This window comes from Salvelinus namaycush, chromosome 18 (genome assembly GCF_016432855.1).
Source record: "Salvelinus namaycush isolate Seneca chromosome 18, SaNama_1.0, whole genome shotgun sequence".
NCBI lineage: Eukaryota > Metazoa > Chordata > Actinopteri > Salmoniformes > Salmonidae > Salvelinus > Salvelinus namaycush.
In genome coordinates this window covers 28112724-28137470 of record NC_052324.1, presented here as the reverse complement: position 1 = coordinate 28137470, position 24747 = coordinate 28112724, and the positions used below count along the sequence as shown (strand labels likewise).

Below are 24747 nucleotides of genomic sequence, written 5' to 3'. Positions count from 1 at the left end.
CAGGCGTACAATAGCCAACTCTAAAGCTGATTGGTTGACACTAAATTTTCATTTCCATTCACTTTAAGCTACAAGCGCCCGCACTGTTGATTCTGAAGGCCTGAGGGCAGATTTTAGACCCCTGGCAACAAATGATGGCTGAATATGATTGAATAAAAGATCTAACATAAAGACCAGCCCTCCAAATCTCAACCTGGGGCTGGAAGCAGTGCAACCAAGAGGAAAGCTATGAAATGAAGAGTATAACTCTTACTCTGGGGAATAATTTAATACATATTTGTGGGAAAATATATTTAAAAAAAAATTATATTCTGATGATGTTTAGGCCAGCAGAGAAGGCCTTGCTGGCCCTGACGGCCCACCACTGATGATAGGTAGCTCCAGACAATGTGGCCGGCTACATTTTTTTTTATTGGCTTTTATGACATTTTATCGGCCAAAAGCCGATGGCTAACAAAAACCCTGGTGTGTGTATGTTTCTTACCCCATCCTTGGCGCCGTTGGCTTTCAGCTCCTGGATATTGTTCATCAGTTGGGCCAGAGCTTCACATGTTAGTTTATATTGCTGGTAGTCCTCCTCTGGGTCCCTGCCATCCAGCTCCACCTCCTCACTATACACGCGTACATCCTGAATACACACACACACACCAAAGTAGTCCATTTCGGTAATGCTCCCTCCTCTCTACAGTTCCCACCTTGACCCCTACCCCCCTCCCTTCCTCCACTGTACCTGCTGTCCACCCCTCTCCTCTCCAGTGCTCACCTGGTCCCCCTCTCCGCGGCCACGTTTCACCTCCGGTGTGCCCATCTCGCTGCGGAGAACCTTCGACTTGCGCTTCTTCAGGGCCTCAGACATGGCTGGTCAACGTCAGACTAGTCTAGGACACTATAGCAGGTTTTTGGTATGGAAACAGACCGGTAACAAATACAATGCCACTCTAAATAATGTTTACATATCTTACATTACTCATATCACATGTATAAACTGTATTTTATACCATCTATTGCACCTTGCCTATGCAGCTTGGCCATCGCTTATCCATATACTTATGTACATATTCTCATTCACCCCTTTAGATTTGTAAGTATTAGGTTGTTGTGGGGAATTGTAAGATATTACTGCACTGTCGGAACTAGAAGCACAAGCATTTCGCTACACTCGCATTAACATCTGCTAACCATATGTATGTGACAAATAACATTTTATTTAAGTCCAACTTACTAATGCATTTCACATAAATAGCCATTTACCAAAGTTCAACAAATGTTAATCATAAGTGACCATATATTATGGTATTACTTATGACTTTATTATTTTTTATTCCTTAAAGTCTTCATCTCAGCCAGACAACCATCTAACGTTATCTCTGTACTGTCTTTAGTCATCCTATTTAGCTAGGCTTGACTACCTAAGTATGCTGCAGAGCAGTCTGACTAAATAATTGTACTCGTTTTTCAAAGTAGATAAGGCATACTTTCACAAACTGTGTCTATTCTTCTCATCGCTGTGTTGTGTACATTCCTCTCTCATGCGGTCTGTGTGTATCAAACCTAATGTAGCAGGTGTAACCATGTATTACACAGAACCCAAACCGGTGGAGTGCGTGCACCATCATGCATACATTTATTTTGTCCTCCCACACCAAACACGATCACGACACGCAGGATAAAATATCAAAACAAACTCTGAACCAATGACATTAATTTGGGGACAGGTCGAAAAGCATTAAACATTTATGGCAATTTAGCTAGCTAGCTTGCACTTGATATAAACATTGAGTTGTTATTTCCCCTGATATGCCCAAAGGTTCTCTACTCCGACAATTAATCCACACATAAAACGGGCAACCGAATCGTTTCTAGTCATCTCTCTTCCTTCCAGGCTTTTTCATCTTTGAACTTATATGGTGATTGACATCTAAACTTTCATAGTATTACCACGACGACCAGCAACAAAGTTCGTCTTTCAATCACCCACATGGGTATAACCAATGAGGAGATGGCACGTGGGTACCTGCTTCTATAAACCAATGAGGAGATGGGAGAGGCAGGACTTGCAGCGCGATCTGCGTCAGATATAGGAATGACTTTTATTTTAGCCCTGGGCAACGCAGACACTCGTTGGCGCGTGCAAGCAGTGTGGGTGCAATAATTGAATAACCTTTCGAGGACATGCGTTCCGCTAGCGGAACCCTTGACAACATTCCGCTGAAAAGGCAGCGCGGGAAATTCAAAAATATATTTTTTAAATATGTGACTTTCACACATTAACAAGTCCAATACAGCAAATGAAAGATAAACATCTTGTTAATCTACCCATCGTGTCCGATTTAAAAAATGTTTTACAGCGAAAACACAACATATGATTATGTTAGATCACCGTCAAGTCCAAAAAACACACAGCCATTTTCCCAGCCAAAGATAGGAGTCACAAAAAGCAGAAAGAGAGATAAAATTAATCACTAACCTTTGATGATCTTCATCAGATGACACTCATAGGACATCATGTTACACAATACATGTATGTTTTGTTCGATAATGTGCATATTTATATCCAAAAATCTCAGAGTGCCACATCAAATAACAGAAATACTCATCATAAACTTTGATGAAAGATACATGTTTTACATATAATTAAAGATACACTTGTTCTTAATGCAGTGTCAGATTGTGTCAGATTTCAAAAAAACTTTACGGAAAAAGCACACCATGCAATAATCTGAGACGGCGCTCAGATATAAACAACATTTCTCCGCCATGTTGGAGTCAACAGAAATACAAAATTACATCATAAATATTCCCTTACCTTTGATGATCTTCATCAGAATGCACTCCCAGGAATCCTAGTTCCACAATAAATTGTTGTTTTGTTCGATAATGTCCATTACTTATGTCCAAGTAGCTACTTTTGCTAGCACGTTTAGTACACATGTCCAAACGCTCGCGCAGGTCTAGGCGAACGTCGGACGAAAACTTCAAAAAGTTATATTACAGGTCGAATAAACTTGTCAAACTAAGTAGAGAATCAATCTTCAGGATGTTGTTATCATAAATATTCAATAACGTTCCAACCAGAGAATTCCTTTGTGTCTACAGAAGTATTGGAACGCAAGTCGATATCATGTGGAATGCGCATGACCAGGAACTGGCACTCTGCCAGACCACTGACTCAAACAGTTTCCATCCGGCCCCACATCACAGTAGAGGCTTCATTCAACGTTCTACAGACTGTTGACATCTAGTGGAAGGCGTAGGAAGTGCAAACAGATCCATATCTTACTGGGATTTCAATAGGCGATGAGTTGAAAATCAACCAGCCTCAGAATTCTCACTTCCTGTTAGGATTTTTTCTCAGGTTTTTGCCTGACATATGAGTTCTGTTTTACTCACAGACATCATTCAAACAGTTTTAGAAACTTCAGAGTGTTTTATATCCAATATTAATAATAGTATGCATATATTAGCATCTGGGACAGAGTAGGAGGCAGTTCACTCTGGGCACGCTATTCATCCAAAGTGAAAATGCTGCCCCCTATCCCTAAAAAGATAACATGGATTTCTACATTTATTTTCCAACACTCGCGCAAGCGAGTGGTGTAGTCAGTCTATGTTGGTGTAGTCAGTCTGTCTGTGCGAGCCGGAAAGAACAGGTGCAATGGATTATGGTTATTGTAGTTAATAACCACGTTTCTTCGCTGAACTTGGTCAGAAAGGAAAAGAGGCAAAGCGAGAGGCTTCACTTGCCAATATCTGTCCAAAATAATCCCAATGCATTTCTATGGGTTTATTTTGGAGCTAAACTTGTCAACCTGCCTTCCCAACTTTGGAACGACGATTGTTAGGGCGGAGACATGAGCATCTCATCATTATAAAAAGATCTCTGACTAGGTTGAATAGTTCCTTAATGAAAACTACAATTCCCTTCAGTTCTTCTTGCCTTGATTCCTCTCGTGGATGATTTGATTGCACTCTAGAAAACAGCGTTGGGCTCACAAAAAAAACTAAAACTGAATGGAATTCAAGTAATTGAACCGACGTTGGTCAATTTGTTGTTTAATAACCCCCCCGCCAAAATGGTGGTTAATCGCTCAGCACTACTAGCCACGATGTAAGTACGAAACTTGGTGATGCTTTCAAATTATGTAGGAAACACCATGCACATTTATGTTCAACAATTCCAAACTGTCCCTTTACAAGTCAGAATGTTGAATAAACTTCATTTGAACTCCACTAATTGTCTGTGGTGTTGGGTCCTTCAGTTGGTCGAAATTTGAGACAAAATATCCACAGGATAGTGTTCTTAACCAGTCTTCAAAACATGGGTCTATGTGTGGCAGTCAAGATTTGTTTTCTTCTGACCAAAGGCAGCTGCTGAACACAAGACGGAAGAAAGCGTCTGCATGTAACCTACGTCTGTAGGTGCTTACATGCTTTTGCCAGGTGATTTAAATTTCAACGGCAGTACGGGCGCTCTAAAGTCAGGTAAACAATACTTTCTTGTTGATATTTTGTCAAAAAAAATCGAGTGGATGAAGGACCAACTGCACAGTTAGCGCCTAGACCCCTAGTTACCTCTAGGTGTCCACGCAGTGAGCCTAGCCGAAACATATTCTACCAGTTGTTTTCACTGTTGGTCCTTTCGAAGGTAAGAATGCGAGACTATATATCCACAGGAAAGTAGAATTAAGTCACCTTATCAAAGTGCTGGTAGTGCTTTCAGATTTCTATCACCTGAAGCATGTGCAACACTCTGGCAAGTTTGCACGCATGTATTTTCATCGTGTGTACATGCTTCGGGTGACAGCAATTTGAATGCACTATCAGCACTATGAATAGTTGATTTGATTATACTTCCCTGTTGATATATTGTCTCATTCCTACCTGCAAAAGGACCAACGGCATGGACAACCGGTAAAGTAAGTTTAAATATCATTTTATTCTACACTCTGGCTTGTAGAGGTCCTGAGCATAAACTTTCCTGATTCAATTGCACATTTCTGCCAGGTGTAGAATTCAATGCAATTTTGGGTTTCCAGGCAACCCACAGGGTAATATAGTATTGGAAGGTAATGGTACTCTCAAGCGGCTAAGACGTTCTTTACCATTCGGCCAGCAGCTTTGCCACCAATGCTACTTATAGGACACATAACTATAAGACTATACACCTCTGTAAACTGGTCATCTCTGTATACCCGTCGCAAGACCCACTGACTGATGCTTATTTATAAAACCCTCTTAGGCCTCACTCCCGCCATCTGAGATACCTACTGCAGCCCTCATCCTCCATATACAACACCCGTTCTGCTGGTCAGATTCTGTTAAAGGTCCCCAAAGCACACACATCCATGGGTCAGTCCTCTTTTCAGTTCGCTAACTACATTTACATTACATTTAAGTCATTTAGCAGACGCTCTTATTCAGAGCGACTTACAAATTGGAAAGTTCATACATATTCATCCTGGTCCCCCCGTGGGAAATGAACCCACAACCCTGGCGTTGCAAGCGCCATGCTCTACCAACTGAGCCACACGGGACTGAGCCACACGGGACCAACTGAGTATGTTAACGACTGGAACGAGCTGCAAAAAACACTCCAACTGGACAGTTTTATCTCCATCTCTTCATTCAATGACTCAATCATGGACACTGACAGTTGTGGCTGCTTCGTGTGATGTGTTGTCCGTGCCAAATAACGTTTGTATCATGTTGTTATGTGGTGTTGCTGCCATGCTATGTTGTCTTAGATCTCTCTTCCTGACGTGTGTTTTGTCCTATATTTTTATATATATTTGTCCTTTTGGTAAGCCGTCGTCATTGTAAATAAGAATTTGTTCTTAACTGACTTGCCTAGTTTAAGTCCAGCATGGACGTTGTCTTGCCGAAAAACTTAATTCCTGATGTTGCGGTGTGAATTTAGCCAGCAGTAAACAAGACTCACGCGGTGTGCAACATCAAGAATATCGGAAAATTGCGAACATTTGTAGTACGCATATTTTCCCCTTTTTTCCAACGACAAGGCAATAAATCAAGTTAAGGAGAAAAACGACATATTTGCAGCCTAAATGGAGGATGTTTTATGTACGAGCCGGTCGATGGGGGGACACCAGTGTATTGCTGGCTGAGCACATTTACAAACGACGTAGAATAAAATACATAATAACTCCATCTTGCGGCCGGTGGTGCTACCGCACAATTGAGTTAGATTGCGTTCAAATGTAATTTTATTCTACATTCTGGCTTTTAAGGAACACTTCGACGATTTTGCAATGCTATGTTTGACTGGTATATCAAGTATTGGTATAAAAGTCAGATTTATTAGGCAAGCCAGGATGGTGTTTTGTGGCAAGCGAGCCAGCAAAAGTTAGCAAATTCACAAGCTAGATAGCTATCAAAGTAGCGATAACAAATATTACAGGCACCACACATACTCACCAAAACGAAATAAAATAAAAGTTGTTCTAAAGACACTTTGTTTCCAGTTCCAACGCAAAGCACTATGGGTAACGACCTTCTTCGTTGGTGGCGGCAACAGCAGGTAGTTTAGCGAGGAGAGATGCATACCGCTTCTTAGGGTACTGGAGGCCCGAACCTCAGAGTACAGTATCTCGACTGTCTCGGTCTGTTCTCGTCTATACTGAACAAAAATATAAATTCAATTTCAACAATTTTACTGAATTACAGTTCATATACGGAAATCAGTCAATAGAAATTAACTCATTAGGCCCTAATCTATGGTTTCACTGGGCAGGGGCACAGCCATGGGTGGGCCTGGGAGGGCATTGGCCCACCCACTGGGGAGCAAAATTAGCTTTTCGGAGATCTATTATTTCAGCTCTTGAAACATGGGACAAACACTTTACATGTTGCGTTTATATTTTTGTTCAGTAAAAAATATAATTTTTGCCACAGTGGTAGGTATACACAAGGGTTTCAGTCAGCAAAAATGCTTATCTGGAATTATCAGTTAACTATTTAAACTCCCACTCTTGGCTTGCAGCGGTGAGTCTACAATAAAAAAAGTCTAAAATAGAAAGTCCAAAAATAATTTATTCATGGTTCCCAATGACAAATTCCAGTGACCTCTGATGGAGTAAGAGAGGAGGGTGCCATAGGGGAGCTATGGCACCCTCCTCTCTTACTCCATCACTTGGCCATATCGATGAGACTCTGTAGGGACCCAGGTCTTCTCTCCCGATGTAGATGATGATGCGTCCGAAGGTGTACAGCTGTTTGCCCTCGTGGCGTTTGACAACCAGCGGCATGAAGACAATGTTGTTCTCCTCAGCCTTGGTCTGGATAAAGTCTTTGAAGTTGGTGGACAGGCTGGCACCGATGCCACGCTCTCAGCGTCCCGACGCTCTTGCAAAGCCTCGTACTGGAAGTCCTTACGACGCTCTGTGTGTGTGAGATACACTATGTTCTCACGGGCACCAGGCTGCATGTACCCCCACCTACAGAAGCAGAACGAGAAGGGTGAGTATCATACTGTGGACCCCAGGAAGAGTAGCAGATGCTTTTGCAGCAGCTAATGGGGATCCTAATAAATACCAAATACTAACCTATACAAAGGTCAGTTCTCAGTTCATGTTGTCTGGTGCTGTGTGTGTGTTTGTAATACTAACCTAGGCTAGAAGAGACAGTGCGGTTCATGATGTCCAGAGCTTCATTGTCTCAGGATGGTAAGTTGGTGATTGAAGGTATCCCTTTGGTGGTGTGGGGGCTGTGCTTTGGCAAAGTGGGTGGGGTTATATCCTGCCTGTTTGGCCCTGTCCGGGGGTATCGTCGGACGGGGTCACAGTGTCTCCTGACCCCTCCAGCATTTATGCTGCAGTAGTTTGTGTCGGGGGGAGTCAGTCTGTTATATCTGGAGTATGTGTCCTGTGTGAATTTAAGTATGCTCTCTCTAATTCTCTCTTTTTCTCTTTCTCCCTCTTGGAGGACCTGAGCCCTAGGACTCATGCCCCTAGCCTGATGACTCCTTGCTGTCCCCAGTCCACCTGGCCATGCTGCTGCTCCAGTTTCAACTGTTCTGCCTGCGGCTATGGAACCCTGACCTGTTCACCGGACATGTTACCTGTCCCAGACCTGCTGTTTTCAACTCTCTAGAGACAGCAGGAGCGGTAGAGATACTCTGAATGATCGGCTATGAAAAGCCAACTGACATTTACTCCTGAGGTGCTGACCTGTTGCACCCTTGACAACCACTGTGATTATTATTATTTGACCCTGCTGGTCATCTATGAACATTTGAACATCTTGGCCATGTTCTGTTATAATCTCCACCCAGCACAGCCAGGAGAGGACTGGCCACCCCTCATAGCCTGGTTCCTCTCTAGGTTTCTTCCTAGGTTCTGGCCTTTCTAGGGTGTTTTTCCTGGACACCGTGCTTCTACACCTGCATTGCTTGCTGTTTGGGGTTTTAGGCTGGGTTTCTGTACAGCACTTTGTGACATCAGCTGATGTAAGAAGGGCTTTATAAATACCTTTCATTGATTCATTGATTGAACGAACTTGTCCTTTGTAACGGCTGTCTAATGCCTCCTCCTCGGATGAGGAGGAGGAGTAAGGGTCGGACCAAAACGCAGCGTTGTATGCAGACATAATGGAATTTATTTAAAGAAAGACGAAACACGAAAACTCTTACACAAACTACAAAACAACAAACGACGTAGACAGACCTGAACTTGAGAACTTACATATAGACACGAAGAACGCACAAACAGGAAAGACTAGCCAAACGAACAAACGAAACAGTCCCGTGTGGTGCAACAGACACAGACACAGGAACAATCACCCACAAACAAACAGTGAGAACAGCCTACCTTAATATGGTTCTCAATCAGAGGAAACGTCAAACACCTGCCTCTAATTGAGAACCATATCAGGCAACACATTCAACCCAACATATGTGTTTCTAACATAGACTACCCACCCAGCTCACGTCCTGACCAACTAAACAAAGTAAAACAAAGGCAAATAAGGTCAGGAACGTGACATCCTTTATGAGTGGCTGAGCCAGAACAGCATCACTGAACATGGACTTCCAGCCCAGGTACCACTTAGTAATCTCCTCATAGTTAGGAATGTTACTGAGCCACGAACACAGCACCTACACACACAAAAAAACAGTTATCTGCATTTACCCTACTATTTTAGGTCTAGGCAACAGCAAAGGTAATCACATATGAGTAAGTCTATTATTATTAAGCACAACCTATGTGCTTTCTCACACAGATACACTACCGGTTTATTTTTTTAAAGACCTACTCATTCAAGGGTTTTTCTTTATTTGTACTATTCTCTACATAGTAGAATACTATGAAATAACACATATGGAATCATGTAGTAACCAAAACAGTGTTAAACAAATCAACATTTTATATTTGAGATTCTTCAAATAGCCACCCTTTTCCTTGATGACAGCTTTGTACACTCTTGGCATTCTCTCAACCAGCTTCACCTGTAATGCTTTTCCAACAGTCTTGAAGGAGTTCCCACATATGCTGAGCACTTGTTGGCTGCTTTTCCTTCACTCTGCGGTCCGACTCATCCCAAAGCATCTCAATTTGGTTGAGGTTGGGTGATTGTGGAGGCCAGGTCATATGATGCAGCACTCCATCACTCTCCTTCTTGGTAAATTGCCCTTACACAGCCTGGAGGTGGGTCATTGTCCTGTTGAAAAACAAATGAAAGTCCCACTAAGCCCAAACCAGATGGGATGGCATATCACTGCAGAATGATGTGGTAGCCATGCTGGTTAAGTGTGCCTTGAACTCCAAATAAATCACAGTGTCACCAGCAAAGCACCCCCACACCATAACACCACCTCCTCCATTCTTTACGGTGGGAAATACACATGCGGAGATCATCCGTTCACCCACACCGCGTCTCACTCCAGACAAAAGGACACATTTACACCGGTCTAATGTCCATTGCTCGTGTTTCTTGGTCAAAGCAAGTCTCTTCTTCTTATTGGTGTCCTTTAGTAGTAGTTTCTTTGCAGCAATTCGACCATGAAGGCCTGATTCACGCAGTCTCCTATGAACAGTTGATGTTGAGCTGTGTCTGTTACTTGAACTCTGAAGCATTTATTTGGGCTGCAATTTCTGAGGTTGGTAATTGTAATGAACTTATCCTCTGCAGCAAAGGTAACTCCGGGTCTTTCTTTCCTGTGGCGGTCCTCATGACAGTCAGTTTCATCATAGCACTTGATGGTTTTTGCGACTGCACTTGAAGAAACTTTCAAAGTTCTTGAAATGTTCCGTATTGACTGAACTTCATGTCTTAAAGTAATGATGGACTGTCGTTTTGCTTTGCTTATTTGAGCTGTTCTTTCCATAATATGGACTTGGTCTTTTACCAAATAGGGCTCTCTTCTGTATACCCCCCCCCCCCCCCCCCCCATCTTATCACAACACAACTGAATGGCTCAAATGCATTAAGAAGGAAAGAAATTTCACAAATTAAGGCACACCTGTTAATTGAAATGCATTCCAGGTGACTGCCTCATGAAGCTGGTTGGGAGAATTCCAAGAGTGTGCAAAGCTGTCATCAAGGCAAAAGGTGGCTATTTGAAATATATTTTGATTTGTTTAACAATTCTTTGGTTACTACATGATTCCATATGTGTTATTTCATAGTTTTGATGTCTTCACTATTATTCTACAATGTAGAAAATAGTAAAAATAAAGAAAAACCCTTGAATGAGTAGGTGTTCTAAAACTTTTGACCTGTATTGTACATACCTGTAGCCACTTGGGGAAGAAGTGTTTGTCCAGCAGTGATACGAGGCTTGAGGGAGACAGCATGCCCTCCCAGTCTAACACCCAATTGAACGTCTCTATCTGCTGCTGGTGTGGATTTATTAACAGCTCCCCCAGAAACAGAGCTATAAGAGGGGAGGCAGAGCATGAAGTATGGAACTACTGTTCTACTAAGTAATATCTGTCTGCTTCCTTTTCACTTTATATAATGCACTACTTATGACCAGAGCTGGTCAAAACCAGTGCACTTGCATTTTGTATTTTAATGTGGGTGTGTGTGATAATGTATATATTTATGTTGTATTTACAGGGTACATTTGTAAGAGACCTAGGTCAATGAGTTAAAATAAAGATTAAATAAAATAAAAAAATATAGGGAAGATGGTGCCATTTGAGACACACCCTGATTGCCTTTCTGAGGCATATTGAGAAATATAACACTCTTACTGGAACTTGTGAATTCAAATGAGACTTTAATACAAAGTAGCAAAACCGTGCTGATCCATGGAACAACCAACTTTCTAAGCACTGAGCTCTGCCTTTATAGCTTTGCAGCCTCACATACAGCATATGGGTACACCCCATATGTAAATGAAATAACTCCCCTTGTCCTTTCGCCACCATTATCTTTCAGTCTGAGTTCTTGCTTGTTCACGCCCAGATCTGCTTCGGGTTAGATTATAATGGTGGCGGGACCCCTTATGTAACACAAAAAATAAGACATTTTATTGTATATGCGTATGTTTCACTCTTTGGTTATTCTGCCGTCATCCTGTCCTCATGTTCCCTGACATCAATGTCAGATGCATGTGCATTAGTTAATGTAATCATGTACGCAAGCTAGTGTTGCATGTGCATTAGTTAATGTAACCATATACATTGGCTACTGGGATCTTTAACCTGAGCTTTCCCCAGAACCAGCTAATGTACTTGGTGACATCATTTTTTATCTTAGTCAATCGATTTTTTCTCCAACAAAATCTGTTTCTGGATACTTGAATGAGCAACTATGCGTGTGTGTTTGTGCGCGTGTTCCCCCTCACCTTGACCTGAGCCAGTTCTCCAGCGGGTGTCTGTGTGGTCCGTCCAGCTTGCCATTAGCCTTCAGCTCTTCTACAGTCCTGTAGGAAGACTTTGGTTTTTTCTTCCCTCCCCCACCCACAGGATCCCTACGCCACTGACCTAGCTCTGGATCCCCTAGGGGAAAAATGGGGGTTGAAGGTATGGTAAGGCATACATCATTAACCCAGATACAAATCTATGCGCAAACCATGCGTGGGATCATTTCCACGTGTGATATTTATCAATATGAACATTTGCTTGAGTGTGTGTAAATTTACGCAAAGCCATGACCATTTGGCACAGTGCCAAATGGTGGAATAAGGGAACTGCTTGTCAAGCGGAGAATGGGGAAAATACAGTGCCTTTCGGTAAGTATTCAGACACCATGTCTTATTCCACATTTTGTTACGTTAGTCTTATTCTAAAATTGACTAAATAAAAACATCCTCAGCAATCTACACACAATATCCCATAATGACAAAGCGAAAACAGGTTTAGACATTTTCGCAAATGTATTAAAAATGAAAAACTGAATAACCTTATTTACATAAGTATTCAGACCCTTTGCTACGAGACTCGAAATTAAGCTCAGGTGCTTCCTGTTTCCATTGATCAACCTTGAGATGTTTCTACAACTTGATTGGAGTCCACCTGTGGTAAATTATATTTATTGGACATGATTTGGAAAGGCACACGCCTGTCTATATAATGTCCCACAGTTGACAGTGCATGTCAGTGCAAAAACCAAGCCATGAGGTCGAAGGAATTGTCCGTAGGCCTCTGAGACAGGATTGTGTCGAGGCAAAGATCTGGGGAAGGCTACCAAAACATTTCTGTAGCATTGAAGGTCCCCAAGAACACAGTGGCCTCCATCAATCTTAAATGGAATAAGTTGAGGACCACCAAGACTCTTCCTAGAGCTGGCCACCCGACCAAACTAAGCAATCGGGGGAGAAGGGCCTCAGACAGGGAGGTGACCAAGAACCCGATGGTCACTTTGCCAGAGCTCCTCTGTGGAGATGAAAGAACCTTCCAGAAGGACAACCATCTCTGCAGCACTCCACCAATCAGGCCTTTATGGTTGAGTGGCCAGACGGAAGCCACTCCTCAGTAAAAGGCACATGACAGCCCGCTTGGAGTTTGCCAAAAGGCACCTAAAGACTCTCAGACAATGAGAAACAAGATTCTCTGGTCTGATGAAACCAAGATTGAACTCTTTGGCCTGAATGCCATGCATCACATCTGGAGGAAACCTGGTACCATCCCTAAGGTGAAGCATGGTGGTGGCAGCATCATGCTGTGTGGATGTTTTTCAGCAGCAGGGACCGGGAGACTTAGTCAGGATCTAGGCAAAGATGAACAGAACTCCCGAGTGGCACAGCGGTCTAAGGCACTGCATAAGGTGAATGCACCAATTTGTAAGTCGCTCTGGATAAGAGCGTCTGCTAAATGACTTAAATGTAAATGTAAATCTCAGTGCAAGAGGCGTCACTACAGTCCCTGTTTCGAATCCAGGTTGTATCACATCCAGCTGTGATTGGGAGTCCCATAGGGCGGCGCACAATTGGCCCAGGTTTGGCCGGGGTAGGCTGTCATTGTAAATAAGTATTTGTTCTGAACTGACTTGCCTAGTTAAATAAAAAGATAACTTTTTTTTAAAGCACAGCGAGAACCTTGATGAAAATTTGCTCCAGAGCACTCAGGACCTCAGACTGGGGTGAAGGTTCACCTTCCATCAGGACAACGACCCTAAGCACACAGCCAAGAAAACACAGGAGTGGCTTCGGGACAAGTCTCTGAATGTCCTTGAGTGGCCCAGCCAGAGCCTGGACTTGAACCCAATCGAACATCTCTGGAGAGACCTGAAAATAGTTGTGCAGCAACACTCCCCATCCAACCTGACAGAGCTTGAGAGGATCTGCAGAGAAGAATGGGAGAAACTCCCCAAATACAGGTGTGCCAAGCTTGTAGCGTCATACACATATCTCAAGGCTGTAATCACTGCCAAAGGTGCTTCAACAAAGTACTGAGCAAGGGGTCTGAATACTTATGTACAATGTGATATTTCCAGTTTGCTTACATGAGCTGTTCTTGCCATAATTTGGACTTGGTCTTTTACCAAATAGGGCTATCTTCTGTATATCCCCTACCTTGTCACAACACAACTGATTGGGTCAAACTGTGACGGCCCTGAATATTTCTGAACCGTCTCAGTGCTTCTCCTTCTAATAGGGCGCTTCCCCTTTAATTCCCCATTAAATAGCCAGCATCAGCTGCGCAAAGGTGAAGTTGTGATTGAGACATGAATGAGGATGTGTACTACCTTCAGTTCATGAAGCTTCGCCATTACGTTTGTTTTGTAGCCTTAAAGCGAGTTTACCCAGGATTGGATCCACTCTGTGGACTACAACTCTCCGTTGGTTTTCGTGGCCTTTTCTCCGCTGGAGATCTGTTGGCGGATTGTCTGACTGACCGACTACAGCTTTTTGTACACGGTATTTCATTTGGTTGGGGTGATGTATACTGTGATTTATGTAGTTGTGAGGATGTATTCTTTGATTAGTCTTTGATACGCTTTATAGTTGTGTTGCAAAATAAGTGTTATTTTGAGTGTATGAATATACTGGGTTTACGCTACGGACAAACGTTGCGTGACTAAGGTCACTTGAGTCACTGAACTTATTTACCGGGCTGGACTATTTTTATGCCCGAGGTACAGGACATTTCTAAATGAACAAGAGAGCATTATTTGTTATATTGTTGTGTGTGTGTGATCATTTATGTTGTTAATACAACCACGCAAAAGAATACACTTGTTTGAAGTTCTTTCCAATGTCTTAAGGGGTTTATGAAAAGTATATTTCCATCCTGACTTTTACATAAGTCCTTTGTATTGGTGTGACTTGACGGACCAGATGGGACTCATTCCCTCCCAAACAAAAAAGGAGAAACCAATGTTTTCTCTAGTAGGCACAACCTACCTGGCACCCCTATAAATAAACTCAAGTCAAAACCGTTACAAAACGCATGCAGAAAGAAATTCCAGAGACAACCATCTCTGCAGCACTCCACCAATCAGACCTTAATGGTAGAGTGGCCAGACGGAAGAAGACTCAAGGCTGTAATCGCTGCCAAAGGTGCTTCAACAAAGTACTGAGTAAAGGGTCTGAATACCTATGTACAATGTGATTTATATTTTTCTCTACAAACCTATTTTTGCTATAAAAGACTGAGATAATTGGAAATCAAATGAGAGATGGCTGATTTGGCACATGCTGCATTTCGCAGAGAGCACATTTTTAGAGACACGTGGGCCTTTTTCTACAGAAAGTACTGATTGGTTTTTGGAAGCTATATCTGATGAGCCAATCTTAAAGATTTGTGAGGATTTTTAGACCTACTTTAAAAAGGCAAACGCATGCCATTCCAACACCTCTGTTGTTTTGGCAGTAGATACTTTCAGCTTGCCTATCGGCATCTCACAGCCCCCTCATAGCCCATCACACAACAGGTTGAGGTCAAGAGGGGTTTCTTTGCCATGATGCCATCAATAGGTTCCCAAATACGAATGGAGCAATAGACAGCACCCAAAGCGATTTAAACTATGTGAACAGAAAAGGCTTCCACTCTTTATGTGCAGGTGATAGGTTATGTGATGCGCAAAAGACCCTGCTGAAAGCGGTGGAAAGGTGGCCAGGTGGAACGCACAATTCGTTCATTCAGCAGAACAGTAATGTTAGCCTATACGCCTACAGGAGGGAGCTGTTGAGGATGGAGTCTTATTGGTCAGTGGTGTCTACTCATTTGAAGTATATTTGCCATCGCTAAAACAACTTAATTGTCCTAATGGTCCTCTCTTTGTAGCTATGTTTTTATTTTTCATGGTCAAGCTCCACTGAGCGAGCCAAATAAAACATTTTGTTTGTACTCAACCTCTAACACTAGCACCTCTATTTCAGTGTCTCAAAAAAGGAAAATAATCTATTAGGTTTTTTTGGTTGCGCCGTTGTATTTCATGGTATGGTGTTGTATATTTCCCACGGGCTTTGAAGGCATGATTGACCATATATGGTTAATTGGGGACGTTTCGAAATGCAAAAAGCCAAAGTTGTGTGTGAGCACTTAGTCTGAAAACAATTGGTATTTATCAATGGTTCTCTTACCAGTGTGCATATGACACTTGTAAGGTTTGTTTGATAAATCACACTTTTTGAATGCGTATGACCATTCTAAATTCCATTCAGAAGTAGTATTTTAGAATAGTTTCTATGCAATATTGATAATTGAGGCCCCTGAAGTGGTTGGGGAGAGACAGAGAGTTACCTTGTCCTCCTTGGAGTCAACCACAGGGAAGTCCTGTAGTGACTGTTTGGTTCTCTCGTTGCCGTAGGAACCCACTGCCCCTTTATGAAGCTTTGCCTCGATGGGGTTCAAAATACCTGAGGAGAGAGGCTTCAGATGGAACATTTACCCCTAACAAACTGAAGATTTAGCAGAAGTTACCAGATGGGCTATGCTCTTTCCTCTATCTCCATTACTCCCCCCCATACGTTCTTCCCCAGTCCTTTCCCTGGTGTGTAGCCCATCTTCTGGATGAGTTTCTGGCCAATCCCCTTTGTGTTTCTCCCAGGTGCCCAGGTCTCCTCCAGCCCGGATACCAGCTGCAAACCCAGACCTCTGGGACTGGCTGTTGCCACGGAAATTACCACCCTGGAGAGATCAGACAGAAGAGGAGGGAGATAATCAAAATCAGTCATCCTAATAATTCCATCTGTCAGTAATATGTGATTCTGTGTTGAACCTTTGAGTCACAGAAGCTAATGATCCTTCAGCGTCCAATAAAACACACGTACAGTCTGCAGTCTCTTCGGTGCGGGGTGGGGAAGGTGTTGTCATTGTCAGAGTCATCTGACCCTCCACCTCTCTGCTGCTGTTGCTTCTCCTCTGCTGCTGACTTACGCAGCCCCACACTCACAAAACTCACCGGTGCAGAGTAGTCCTTAGACCTTGTATTGCGAGAGTAGACACAGACCCAATGAAGACCACGAGATTGTGAGATCCATCTCTGTCACCCTCCCCTCTTTCTGAATGTGTCTGTTCAGTCATCTGCATGTTATCAGATTGTGAGTTTACAGGAGCCAGCCTCCTACCTCTTCCCTCCGAAGCTGGGTCTCTCATCGTCGGAGTCTCCCCTCTCTGACCAGATGCCATAGACGGCCTCTTCTTTGGTCTGTCTGTGTCTGCAGCGCTCTGTGTTAAATTCATTGGCCAGGTCCCATTCGGTCACCTCAAACTTCTCCACCTCTACCCCCTCCTCCTCCTCCTCTCCCTGCCGTCCGTACAGGTGGGACATAGACACGTCTGGGCCTCTGAGAGGAAGAACATTAACTGACAGTAATCAAAGTTATCATAAAGGAATAGTTCCCCCAGAACCCAAACAGTCACATCCTCTTATGGAATTGTAGAAAGTATGGTCACCTATGGTGGTCTAGACATTTGTCTGTCTACAGCTTTATGGCTAAACAATTGAAGCGACAGGGTCCTGTTGGCATGCAGAATATATAGCTAGTTTGTTTGCTAGTAAGATGAGTTAGTTGGCTCATTAATCCTTGCTAACTAAAAGTTAGCTAACCAGCTAGCTCGCTATCATTCCTAGCCATTGTGCTACTACGGCATCGCTCGTTGGACGAGCTCGATTTACATTGCTTGGAAAGAAAGCAATTTTAACTTAAATGCTTACCTGATTGTTCAGTTGTTGCACCTATCAATGAAAGCAAATAACATTCGATCATACGTGAGAGTATCGGTATCATTCACTAATGTGTCTAATCTATCTAGATTGGTCAAGTGAGTATATGGATGTATGTAGCTAGATAGATAGATCGCTAACTAGCTACCTAAGCGAATTGGTCCAGATGTGGACATATCCACCGGAAGTAGTTAATGGAAGGGGTGCTGCGATTTTTTTTTTGATTTTTTTTTCCAGCGCTGAAGACTTCTATATCAGTCGGCTAATACAGGACTAGTAAAGGCCCAGTGCACTACTCTTGTGAAAAAAAAGTAACTAAATGTATGAGTGTTTACCAGCATTTTCTAATTGAGCCTGATAAATATCTGCACAAAACAGTTAATCTGATAATACTTGTTGAATATAAAATTACAATGTGGGTCTCTGCAGATGGACTAATGAAGTACTGTTGTATACTATGAAATAACACATATGGAATCATGTAACCAAAATATATTTTATATGTGAGATTATTCAAAGTAGCCACCCTTTGCCTTGACAGCTTTGCACACTCTCGACATACTCTCAACTAGCTTCATGAGGTAGTCACCTGAAATGCATTTAAATTAATAGGTGTGCCTTGTTAAAAGGCAATTTGTGGAATTTCTTTCCTTAATGCATTTGAGCCAATCAGTTGTTGTGACAAGGTAGGGTTGGTATACAGAAGAGAGTCCTATTTGGTAAAAGACCAAGTCCATATTATGGCAAGAACAGCTGAAATAAGCAAAGAGAAACGACAGCCATTATTATTTTAAGATATGAAGTTCAGTCAATACGGAAAATTAAGAACTTTGAACATTTCTTCAAGTGCAGTTGCAAAAACCATCAAGCGCTGATGAAGAAACTGACTGTCATGAGGACCGCCACAGGAAAGGAAGACCCAGAGTTACCTCTGCTGCAGAGGATAAGTTCATTAGAGTTAACTGCACCTCAGATTGCAGCCCAAATAAATGTTTCAGAGTTCAAGTAACAGACACATCTCAACATCAACTGTTCAGAGGAGACTGCTTGAAATCAGTCCATGGTTGAATTGCTGCAAAGAAACCACTACTCAAAAGACACCAATAAGAAGAGACTTGCTTTGACCAAGAAACAAGAGCAATGGACATTAGACCGCTGGAAATCTGTCCTTTGGTCTGGTGATTTGATGAGCCCAAATTAGCGATTTTTTTTGGTTCCAACTGTCGTGTCTTTGTGAGATGCAGAGTAGGTGAACGGATTATCTCCATATGTGTGATTCCCATGGTGAAGCATGGAGGAGGAAGTGTGATGGTGCTTTGCTGGTGACACTGTCAGTGATTTATTTAGGAATTCACCTATGGAGGTGTTCTAGAGATTCTGAGCTCTAGTATACATCAGTGTTTCCAACCCTGAATCAGCTATGTTTGTCCAGGGTTACAATACAAATGTGTACTGTTGGAGGTACTCGAGGACTAGGGTTTGGAAACACATGAATGGAGGAAGGATGGGTTTTGAGTAAGAGACGTGGTAGTGTGGTTTTTCATTACTGTAACATTTCATAAAAGTTCAAACATGATTATGTTTCATTGCACTTTTGGTAATGTTTTAGGAACATTCTCCAACTAGTTTGACATTGAGAATGTTCTCATTGTTCAAAGAACATTAACTTTCCATAAAATAAAAAGCTTTAACATTCAGAGAACGTTCTATGAATGTTACTTAAAAACATGCATTCAGTTCTCAGCATCAACAAAACTATCCTCTATCTTTAAGTTTGTTCAGATGTTGGCCACACCTGATCTTAATGAGTGCTGGTTTCTTTTGAAAATGTTCTCAGAATCTCCCTGCAACTTAAAATGTATGGTCCCAGAACAGCCTAAATGTTCCCTTCCGTTCTCAGAACATTCCGTTTTAACGGTCAGGGAACTTATGGCTTCGTTCCCAGAACCAATAGGAAACCCAAAATGTACATTCCCACAAGGAACCAGATGTACTAGCTGGGCTGTTATTTCTTACTTTGGTAGAACAGCCCGTTTGGCAAGACAACAGTTTGACTGAATGATAACCAGACTGGCACCAGGCTATAGCAGAGCTACAACAGCCCTCTGCAGGGCAGTCTGGAACAGCAGAGCTACAACAGCCCTCTGCAGGGCAGTCTGGAACAACAGAGAGCGGTAGACAGTATGGAAAAACAAAGCGAGGCTGAGCAGTTGTTCATTCTCACCTGAAGTTCGCCGATCTCTGCTCTTCACTTTATTCTTCATGTCTGCTTTCTTTTTTTGCTCTATTCTTTTTTGCTCTACTCTGCTGTCCCCACTGGAAGCCTGAGGTAGGGGGAGCGGGGGAATCTATCAAATAGCGCACCCCTAACTTTGTACAGTACTAATGCAATTAGTTGTGCAATTTAGTTTTATTTGTGTTTTTCTTGTTAGCAATAGGGTAATAGTGTAATAATTCAATTCTCTTTATTTGTATTTATACACTACAATTTGTTTATTTGTCTTTGTTACTTATTTTTGATATTTATATAGTTTTAAATGTTATGATTATTTATTTGTGTTCCAAATGTCTGAAAAAATTAGTGCAGAATGGTGCTTTTTGGGGGGGGGGGGGGGGGTTCGCCCAGGGAGCCATACAAGCTAGAATCGCCACTGGATGGCACACTGGTATTTCACCTAATAAATATGGGAGTTTATTAAAATTTGATTTGATTTCGAATTATTTGTGGGTCTGTGTATTGTGAGGGAAATGTGTCGTTACATTCGTGTGAAAGACACACATTTCTGTGTGACTGAATTCGTAGGAAAATACAAATTTTTGTGCGACTTCATTAATAGGAAAATTCATTTTTAGGAGGCAAACTTCAGAACAATTTTTTTAACGTTATTTCAACAATGTGTAACAGTTCAACTTTATGGCGTCCCCTCGCCCCGGGCGCGAACCAGGGACCCTCTGCACACATCAACAACAGTCACCCACGAAGCGTCGTTACCCCCTCTGCAAGGGAACCACTACTTCAAGGTCTCAAAGCGAGTGACGTAACCGATTGAAACGCTATCAGCGAGCACCACCGCTAACTAGCTAGCCATTTCACATCTGTTACAAATGCATTCCTTTTTTTTGCTCAAACATTTATATATATATATATACAGTTGAAGTTGGATTACATACACCTTAACCAAATACATTTAAACTCAGTTTTACACAATTCCTGACATTTAATCCGAGTAAAAAGTCCCTGTCTTAGGTCAGTTAGGATCACCACTTTATTTTAAGAATGTGAAATGTCAGAATAATAGTAGAGAGAATGATTTATTTCAGCATTTATTTATTTCATCACATTCCCAGTGGGTCAGAAGTTTACATACACTCAATTAGTATTTGGTAGCATTGCCTTTAAATTGTTTAACTTGGGTCAAACGTTTCGGGTAGCCTTCCACAAGCTTCCCACAATAAGTTGGGTGAATTTTGGCCCATTCCTCCTGACAGAGTTTGTGTAACTGAGTCAGGTTTGTAGGCCTCCTTGCTCACACACGCTTTTTCAGTTCTGCCCACAAATTGTCTATAGGATTGAGGTCAGGGCTTTGTGATGGCCACTCCAATAACTTGACTTTGTTGTCCTTAAGCCATTTGCCACAACTTTGGAAGTATGCTTGGGGTCATTGCCCATTTGGAAGACCCATTTGCGACCAAGCTTAAACTTCCTGACTGATGTTTTGAGATGTTGCTTCAATATATCCACATAATTTTCCTCCCTCATGATGCCATCTATTTGGTGAAGTGCACCAGTCCCTCCTGCAGCAAAGCACCCCCACAACATGATGCTGCCACCCCCGTGCTTCACGGTTGGGATGGTGTTCTTCGGCTTGCAAGCCTCACCCTTTTTCCTCCTAACATAACGATGGTCATTATGGCCAAACAGTTCTATTTTTGTTTCATCAGACCAGAGGACATTTCTCCAAATAGTACGATCTTTGTCCCCATGTGCAGTTGCAAACCGTAGTCTGGCTTTTTTATGGCGGTTTTGGAGCAGTGGCTTCTTCCTTGCTGAGCGGCCTTTCAGGGTATGTCGATATAGGACTCATTTTACTGTGGATATAAATACTTTTGTACCTGTTTCCTCCAGCATCTTCCCAAGGTCCTTTGCTGTTGTTCTGGGATTGATTTGCACCTTTCGCACCAAAGTATGTTCATCTCTAGGAGACAGAACGCGTCTCCTTCCTGAGCGGTATGACGCTGCGTGGCCCCATGGTGTTTATACTGGCGGACTATTGTTTGAACAGATGAATGTGGTACCTTCAGGCGTTTGGAAATTGCTCCCAAGGATGAACCAGACTTGTGGAGGTCTACAATTTTTTTTCTGAGGTCTTGGCTGATTTCTTTTAATTTCCCCATGATCAAGCATGGTCAAGCAAAGAGGCACTGAGTTTGAAGGTAGGCCGTGAAATACATCCACGGGGACACCTCCAATTGACTCAAATTATGTAAATTAGCTCATCAGAATCTTCTAAAGCCATGACATCATTTTCTGGAATTTTCCAAGCTGTTTAAAGGCACATTCAACTTAGTGTATGTTAACTTCTGACCCACTGGAATTGTGATACAGTGAAATAATCTGTCTGTAAACAATTGTTGGAAAAATTCCTTGTGTCGTGTTACTTTTGCATTAAGGGAAGGGCAATATCTGCACTTGCAATGTCATCGTAAGATAAGACTGATTCCTCATGTGTGTGAGAGCATTAATAACTATTGAAACGTGACATTTTAAATTGTATATATGTTGCATGATGTGTCTGATCAATTACATTTGTATGTAATAATATGTCCCTCTCTATGAAGCAATTCAGGAGCCAAGTCGAGAGGAGGCTCGTCAAGAGGAGGTGCGTAAAGAAGAGAAAAGATCTTATTTTACCTTTAGTTAACTAGGCAAGTCAGTTAAGAACAAATTCTTATTTTCAATGACAGCCTAGGAACAGTGGGTTAACTGTCTTGTTCAGGGGCAGAATGACAGATGTTTACATTCTTAGCTCGGCGATTTGATCTTGCAGCCTTTCGGTTACTAGTCCAACGCTCTACCCACTAGGCTACCTGCCACCACGGTGGGATGTTAAGCTACGTACACTACCGTTCAAAAGTTTGGGGTCACTTAGAAATGTCTTTGTTTTTGAAAGAAAAGCACATTTTTTGTCCATTAAAATAACATAAAATTGATCAGAAAAACAGTGTAGACATTGTTAATGTTGTAAATGACTATTTTAGCTGGAAATGGCAGATCTTTAATGGAATATCTACATAGGTGTACAGAGGCCCATTATCAGCAACCATCACTCCTGTGTTTCAATGGCACGTCGTGTTAGCTAATCCAAGTTTACCATTTTAAAAGGCTAACTGATCATTAGAAAACCTTTTTGCAATTATGTTAGCACAGCTGAAAACTGTTGTGCTGATTAAAGACGCAATAAAACTGTCCTTCTTTAGACTAGTTGAGTATCTGGAGCATCAGCATTTGTGGGTTTGATTACAGGCTCAAAATGGCCAGAAACAAATAACTTTTTTCTGATACTCGTCAGTCTATTCTTGTTCTGAGAAATGAAGGCTATTCCATGCGAGAAATTGCCAAGAAACTGAAGATCTCATACAACGCTGTGTACTACTCCATTCACAGAACAGTGTGAACTGGCTCTAACCAGAATAGAAAGAGGAGTGGGAGGCCCCGGTGCACAACTGAGCAAGAGGACAAGTACATTAGTGTCTAGTTTGAGAAACAGACGCCTCACAAGTCCTCAACTGGCAGCTTCATTAAATTGTACCCACAAGACACCAGTCTCAACATCAACAGTGAAGAGGCGACTCCGGGATGCTGGCCTTCTAGGCAGAGTTCCTCTGTCCAGTGTCTGTGTTCTTTTTAATCTTTTCTTTTTATTGGCCAGTCTGAGATGTGGCTTTTTCTTTGCAACTCTGCCTAGAAGGCCATTATATTATAATTTTTAAATTATTATTATAATTTTAATTGTATTTATTAACAACAAATCAATACAAAACGTATGGATAAGCAGTTTGTCTTCCTACTGTACTGTCTTTGGTTACGTTTTCGTTCATGTTTTAGGCTGACTGAGTAAATTCCATTAAACTATTTTAATTCAATACTCTCACACAAGTGACCTCTCACCTCTTGACTGATGACGCGAGGTTGATGTTTGGGGGCGGGGACATCGCCAGTAGTCACTTCTCATTACGCTCATTACTGTAAACTTCTAAGGGTACAACACCAAACATGAGAATGATGAGTTGCTTGAATCTATAGAGAAACATATACTTCATTGGTTATCTAAATTTCCGAATTCGTTATTATTGATAGGAGGGGACTTTAACATTACTATAGATAATTCAACTGATAGATGGCCCCCAGATAGGCCAACCAATCAGAATTTGGGTTGAATACTTTTTATGGAAAAGTTTGATCTTATTAACAAAACAGGTTCCAGACAATCCAGAATAGATTTGTGGCTTATATCCAAATGTATTGACAGTGAGTGTGTTACTACAAATATTTGTACTACTCCCCTCACAGACCATAGGGCCATTTACATTGATATCAAAATATTTACCCCTGATACAAACCTTGGTAGAGCATCCAACTGGAAGGTAAATAGCTCGTTATTAAATAATGACATAGTTAAGTTTGAGGTTAAAGATCTGCTTTCACACTTTTGGGAAAGGGCTTGTGAAGAAAATTGTTGCAAGAACTGGGAGCTCTTTAAATTTGAGGTGTCTAAATACCTTAGAAAATATGGTAGTAATCTTGCTAAGACCAGAAGAAATGAGGAGGAAAAGGTGATCATTAAGATAACTTCCCTTTCTCAGAGGTCCCCAACCGTCCTCTCGGGGGAGGAGAAGATGGAACTGATTGAGTTACAAAATAAACTGGATTATATATATATATATATATATATATATAATCAAGGCAGGAGCCTTTATTAGATCTAGGAAAAAATGGATTGAGGGAGAACAGAATTCATCCTATTTCTTTAGACTTGAGAAATGTCACTCTACAAATAACACTATCCATAAGTTAAACATTGATGGTGTTATTACAGATGACCAAAAATGAATCGCTAAATACTGTAGCAATTTTTACAGAAAATTGTATAGCTCTATGTACTGTCAGGAATC

The 24747-nt window shown here is 41.8% G+C and overlaps 2 protein-coding genes and 1 pseudogene across 3 annotated transcripts in view; all 3 read right to left on the bottom strand.

Moving 5' to 3' along the window:
* The window catches only part of LOC120063310 (THO complex subunit 5 homolog), a 36849-nt gene extending 30330 nt beyond the window's left edge, over window positions 1-6519 (bottom strand). The window contains exons 1-3 of one of the 2 annotated variants that reach the window (XM_039013614.1): window positions 6433-6519; window positions 764-886; window positions 485-628 (exon numbers count right to left, since the gene is read on the bottom strand). In XM_039013614.1, coding sequence (XP_038869542.1) covers window positions 485-628; window positions 764-856 — 237 coding nt within the window. In that variant the 5' untranslated portion in view covers window positions 857-886; window positions 6433-6519. Of the gene's footprint in view, window positions 1-484; window positions 629-763; window positions 1909-6432 lie in introns of those variants that run through there. The other variant, XM_039013615.1, reaches the window with a different exon arrangement.
* Window positions 6520-7046: 527 nt separating this feature from the next.
* LOC120062896 lies at window positions 7047-23787 on the bottom strand (annotated as a pseudogene).
* LOC120063309 (tuftelin-interacting protein 11-like) lies at window positions 8800-16337 on the bottom strand. Its single transcript, XM_039013613.1, has 4 exons — window positions 16149-16337; window positions 11807-11960; window positions 10746-10888; window positions 8800-9109 (listed from the first exon to the last, which is right to left on the bottom strand). Exons 2-4 carry the CDS (start codon window positions 11859-11861, stop codon window positions 8915-8917), a joined length of 393 nt encoding a protein of 130 aa, XP_038869541.1. The 5' UTR covers window positions 11862-11960; window positions 16149-16337; the 3' UTR covers window positions 8800-8914.
* Window positions 23788-24747: the final 960 nt, after the last annotated feature.

Excerpts from the sequence above, each read along its gene's own strand:
- LOC120063309 (XM_039013613.1), bottom strand. The coding sequence starts at position 11,861 with ATGGCAAGCTGGACGGACCACACAGACACCCGCTGGAGAACTGGCTCA. Across the intron at positions 10,889-11,806 it reads GAGAACTGGCTCAGGTCAAG|CTCTGTTTCTGGGGGAGCTG; the intron begins GTGAGGGGGAAC and ends CCCCTCTTATAG. Across the intron at positions 9,110-10,745 it reads TCTTCCCCAAGTGGCTACAG|GTGCTGTGTTCGTGGCTCAG; the intron begins GTATGTACAATA and ends TTGTGTGTGTAG.